The sequence below is a fragment of the Mobula hypostoma genome, chromosome 2, assembly GCF_963921235.1.
Source record: "Mobula hypostoma chromosome 2, sMobHyp1.1, whole genome shotgun sequence".
NCBI lineage: Eukaryota > Metazoa > Chordata > Chondrichthyes > Myliobatiformes > Myliobatidae > Mobula > Mobula hypostoma.
This window is the reverse complement of record NC_086098.1, coordinates 132223285-132229284: the sequence shown is the minus strand read 5'-3', so window position 1 is coordinate 132229284 and position 6000 is coordinate 132223285. Positions and strand designations below refer to the sequence as shown.

At 42.6% G+C, this 6000-nt stretch overlaps 1 protein-coding gene across 1 annotated transcript in view; it reads right to left on the bottom strand.

The window, feature by feature from the left end:
- Positions 1-1255: 1255 nt before the first annotated feature.
- The window catches only part of LOC134359447 (TOG array regulator of axonemal microtubules protein 2-like), a 92558-nt gene continuing 87813 nt past the window's right edge, over positions 1256-6000 (bottom strand). The window contains exons 16-18 of the mRNA XM_063072697.1: positions 5678-5894; positions 4381-4467; positions 1256-2801 (exon numbers count right to left, since the gene is read on the bottom strand). Of these exons, the coding sequence (XP_062928767.1) occupies positions 2548-2801; positions 4381-4467; positions 5678-5894 (558 nt within the window). The 3' untranslated portion in view covers positions 1256-2547. The remainder of the gene's footprint in view (positions 2802-4380; positions 4468-5677; positions 5895-6000) is intronic.

Below are 6000 nucleotides of genomic sequence, written 5' to 3'. Positions count from 1 at the left end.
CCCATCTGTGTGAGATGTGGGACTTTCACGAGACTTTGAACTTTTTTACTGTGCCCATGGGCTGTTCTTCATCAAGTTATGGTATTGTTGCACTGTTGTAACTGTATGTTATAATTATGTTGTTTTGTTAATTTTTCAGTCTTGGTCTGTCCTGTCTTTTGTGATATCACACCGGAGGAATATTGTATCATTCCCTAATGCATGCATTAATAAATGACAATAAAGGAGGACTGCGTGTCCTCATAATCTAATCTAATCTAATCACTCAATGTCAGCAAGACCAAGGAGCTGATGTATTGACTTCAGACGGAGGAATCTGAAGAGTCCTCATCAGGGATCAGAGGTAGAGAGGGTCAACAACTTTAAATTCCTCAGTGCTATCATTTCAGAGGATATGTCCTAGGTCCAACACATAACTACAATTACAAAGAAAGCACAGTAGTGTCTCTACTTCCTTAGAAGTTTGCGAAGATTTGGCATGACATCTAAAACTTTCACAAACTTCCACAGGTGTGCAGTGGTTGCATCACAGCCTGACATGGAAACACCAATGCTCTTCAACTGAAAATCCGACAAAAAGTAGTGGATACAGTCTAATCCATCATGGGTAAAGCCCTCCCTACCATTGAGCATATCTACATGAAACGCTGTCGCAGGAAAGCAGCATCCATCTTCAAGGACCCCCACTTCCCAGGCCATGCTCCCTTCTCACGGCTGCCATTATAAAGATGGTGCAGAGCCTCAGGAGCTACACCACCAGATTCAAGAACAGTTATACCCCTCGACCATCAGGCTCCTGAGCCAGTGGGGACAACTTCACTCAGCTTCACTCACCCTTTCATTGAACTGTTTCCACAACCTACGGACTCACTTTCAAGGACCTTTCATCTCGTGTTCTTGATATTTATTGTTTATTTAATTTTTTTAACTTTTGTATTTGCACAGTTTGGTGTTTTTTGGTTGTTTGTCCTGTTGGATGGTTGGTCTTTCATTGATTCTGTAATGTTACTGCAAGGAAATGAATTTCAGGGTTGTATGTGGTGACATATATGTATTTTGATAATAAACTTACTTTGAACTAACCTAATACAGTTTACAAAAACTGTTGTAGGACTTTAACTCTGGTGACTTGGTCGGACTTGGATCCAGCTATACTAATAACAAAATGATTAAATCTTATTGAAAAGGTTACACCACCAATATAAATGTTAATAATGAAATGTCAGCAACATACAATCAAGATGATTCCAATAAATTATATATTATTATTTGAAGTTTCTCCAACAAAAAATTACATAACATCAATTATACATTTTTCTTTAAAGTAACAGGAAGTCCTGGATTGACAGTGAAGCAACCGAAAGGAATCATCCATTATAGGAGATGATTTCATTTCCACTCTATAATGAAATCTTCCAAAATGAGAGACTTAAGGCCTCATGAGTTACAAAGGAAGATTTTTTTAACCAGTCTGTTTTAGTGGAGAAATTAGGCTACTGTTCCTGTTTTTGTTCCTGTACGTAGAGTTCTGAAGAAGGGCTTCAGCGTAGGAGGCCCTTTGGTTGGTTGCACATCACTCTAATGTCATTGCTGAGTCAGAGAGAACGCTGCAGAGACTTCAGTACATAGACTTAACATAGATCTGAGTACAGAGTTAATTCTTTACCCTTTAACCTCTATGCTAGTTAATACTATTTTGCCATATTTTCTTTCCGATCACCCTGAAATTTTGAAGACATTCTACCAAGCTTGCATTGTAATCTGTGGGTCTACACTTCATTTGTAGGCAGACAGAGTTGTAATAGAACATTGCGGATGCATTTCGGCGATCACAATGTAACTTTAGGCAAACTAACAAACTAAGTGACTATTATGAGAGGTTTTTTTTGTCATTAAGTTTTCTGACTAAATTCAGATACCATTTGAGTGCAAGAGCTTGTTAGAAAATTAGACAGAATTAATACAGTGCATCGATAATCAAGTTGTGGTTATTTGGGTTATATAAGGTGTGTGTGTGTGTGTGTGTGTGTGTGTGTGTGTGTGTGTGTGTGTGTGCGTGTGCGCACGCGCGCGTACACATCCTCCTTTGAATGCGAGGATCGAAAGTATTGTAGTATTTGTGAGGTGCATGTTTGTTTGACATTAGGCGTGTTGACAGGTGGCTGGTGATGTATGAAGTGGGTAGTGAAGGTATGTCTGGACAGAGTGGAACAGGCTTTAGTATGCCTATGCCTGTTACCTCTGGCGGGACAGGTTTGTAAGGGATCCGTCTTCCGACTGTCTGCCTCCATTGTCACTCAGCTCATCCAGGACTGGATCCCCTCACATGCTACTGAAGAATGATCAGGCTGTCATTACCATTGGCTGACTCCGATGTCAGTCAACTAACTTCTTTTTAATCCAACCAATCTCTGGCATTAATAATAAACAAAAATCAATGGTTAAGCGAAAGGAAGATTCATTATAAATGAGCACAGCACTTTTCCTGATAGCTTCTCACAGATGAATCTAAAACCAGCCAACTCCAGTACAAGGGTCTTGCCATGATTAAAGTTCCTTCTCTGTAAGGTCCTGGAGAGCCTTGATGACGTGCGCTGGCTGACTTTGTGCATATTCCTGAAGTCCGCCGCCCATCTGTTGGTGCAGGCTGGCAGCCAGCTTGGCGGTCACTGCCCGCATGTTAACACTTCCACCTTTTATCACGCCGTTCCCAGTCATGTTGCCCAGCAGGTACCAGAGCACGGGTAGAACATACCTCTCCACTGCTTGAGGCTTCCGCTGATAGACTGGCGGCACCAGGACTGCAGACAAGAAAGAAGCAAGAGTGCAGTACTCAGGGAGCGCACCATTTCCAGCAACAATCTAGCGTGATAACATGCCGACAGGAATCAGACCAGCTCAGGTCCAAATGCCCAAAAGCGGGGGTCCCCAACCTTTTTTGCACCGTGGACCGGTTTAATATGGACAATATTCTTGCGGACCGGCCGACCGGGGGTGGGGGGGGAGGTGTTCAAGTAGGGTTAAACTCACCTCAACATGTCTTTTACAGTGAGGGTTGCCAACTTTCTCACTCCCAAATAAGGGACAAAAGTAGCAGTCAAATCCCAGGACACTTTACCCCAGGAAAGACTACCATGATCATGAAGGGGCACCTGTGTGTGCATGCGTGACTTTTTTCCTACAAATTGGTTTTGCCTTCATCTTCCCGACTATACTGTACATACATTATTTCTACTTTATATAGGCTGTGTATTTATCATATCATTCCTGCTTTTACTGTATGTTAGTGTTATTTATTTTCGGTTTTATGTGTTATTTGGTATGATTTGTTAGCTTATTTTTTGGGTCTGGGAATGCTCAAAAATGTTTCCCATATAAATTCATGGTAATTGCTTCTTCGCTTTACACCATTTCGGCGCAAAAGGTTTCATAGGAACGCTCTACCTTAGAGGGGGAAATACAGGACAAGGGCAGTCCCACATGGGACAAACCAATTTAGCCCAATATACGGGATGTCCTGGCAAATACGGGACAGTTGGCAACCTTATGTTCAAGTTCAATAGTACGTGACAGGGAATGAGGAAAGGTGCAGCTGACTCTATCATTTCCTCGCGGCCTGGTACTGGTCCGCGGACCGGTGGTTGGGGACCGCTGCCCTAAAACATCAATCTGGCCTTAATTTTCCCACTGATGACTTTGAAAGGGGATAAAGAAGCTTTACCCGGCCAAAGCCCTAAGATTTGCACATCCTTTTTGCTGTCTCCAAAAGATTCAGCAGCATAAGTTATTGCACTGAAAGTCCAATCATCAGGTGGATCACGAGTTCAAATCCCTCCACAGTAACTGGGGCACATAAAAGTCAAATTACTAGTTTCTCAGTTCAGACTAATTAAATTTGAAAATTAAATAATACTTTCAAATATAATTGTTTCATGGTCACAAGTTATGACCATGGAACCACTGCTTAAACCTAGCTGCTTTACGAGCAACTTTTAGTGAAACATTATGATCTGATATATGGGTGTCTCAGATTCATAGTAACAATTCACTCTTACTGCCCCCTAAGATGCCCAGCAAGTCATTTAGATTGAAGCAAAGCTCCTGTTCTGTGGATGAAGAAAAGTAAACACCTCCTCATTTCTACCTCGCCAGTTGAGTTGTAAAACTACTGACAGCACAGATGGAGGTCACTTGGACAATCAAATTTATACTATCTATGCAGGACGATTCTGTCAATCCCATTCTCCCACCCTTTCGTCAATGCTCTGCACATAATTTAGTCTTCTTCTCCTGCCTCTTGAAGACCCCGGCTGATTCTTGGCTCCCTGTCACACTTCAACCTCGGACTCTACATCCTGACATGATTGGCTTTTGCCTCACCTGCGAGTCGCTCCGTGACGTCGTGCCTTGCCCGGCCATTGATGAACTGCACTCGGCTGGCAAAGGGCTGAAGCAGCAGCAAGTTGTCTTTACGGGGACAGCAAACCAGAGGTAATCAGTGTTACATATGCACGGGCGAGATTGCTGATCAACAAATAGAGAAAGAGAGACAGGGCGAGACCCAGCCAATTTCATGCCAGTCACCCAGCATAATATGGGTGCAGAAGAAATAAATTCTCAAACCTTGTGAACCTTTGCAGGGACTCAGTACACATGATAGTGGCTTTTAAGAGGCATTTGGAGCAAAGAGAATGGAGGGACATGGATCATGTGCAGGACAGTGCGATTAGTTTAAATTTGACACCATCATGGCAGAGACGTGTTCTGTGCTCCTTGCTCTGTTTAAGTACAACATTGTTTGGCCAGACTCCTTTCACTCTTTCTCAAATAATATAGCCAGGAGGGTAATTCAGAGTTTCAATCCCCTGCTGACATTTTCCCCCAGCTGATTCTTCTTTTAAAATCTTCTCAGGCAATGAAACAAGTTGACCATGATCCTTGGAATCAATGAAACTTACGGCACAGGAGGAGAGCATTCGGTCCAGTTTGTCCAGGCTGACCAACAAGAGCCATTGAGACCAATCTCACTCTCCAGCTCTGGTCTGCTGGTCACAGTACGAGTGCTGGGCAAGGTACTGTTTCAGTGGGGTGAGGCTTTCCACCTGCACCACACTGTGAGCTCCAGACATGCGGAGGTTACAAAGGGGTATAAATATGTTAAGTGACTGGCAAGTGTGAAATTGTCTATTATGGCAGGAAAAATAAAAATTGACATTTTATCTAAATGGTGAGATCTCGAGAGCTGTGTGGTTCAGGAGGGATGTCAGTGTCCTAGCGCAAGTATACAGGTAGAGAAAGCAATGAAGAAAGCTAAAATACTGTTAAAGTTAATTGCGTGTGGATTGAAAACAAACATTGAAAAGTCATGATTCAGTTACATAAGACATTTGTTGATACCATGTCTGGAGTACTGTGTGGTTAGTATGGATTAAATTTTATCTGTTTCATGCAAAGTGGGGGGCAAATATTCAATAAATAGACAACAAGGCCCTATCCATTTCATGGATTATTAGTTATAAAATAAAAATCATTTATAGGAAGATCCCAAGAGCGCTGGAAATACTCTGATGATAATTTATGTCTGGATCTCTTTTTAATCGCGGAGGCAGTAATTACATTTACTCCAGGATCATACACTCAGACCCCACACATCAACGACAAAGAACCTGAGGCCTACCTATGTGATTGATCAGTGTATCAAGTACGTGCAGAGCCGCCGTGTAAATGCCCACGTTCTTCGAGTTTAAGTTGTCAGTGACAATGGTGACTGTGGAATGCAGGACTCTGTGAAGGTCATCCTTCAGAACTGGGATCATGGTCACCAAGGACTGCAGGGCAAACTGGTTCACCTTCTTGTTGGAATCCTGCAGCCGCGGGGTGAAGGCATCAAAAATCTGAAACATGAAATGACTGGAATTAGAGGACACAGGGCATGCTCCTCATAGCTCAGCCACTCCACATACCAACGCATATGAAGTACTTGTGCTCTCTTATCTTCAC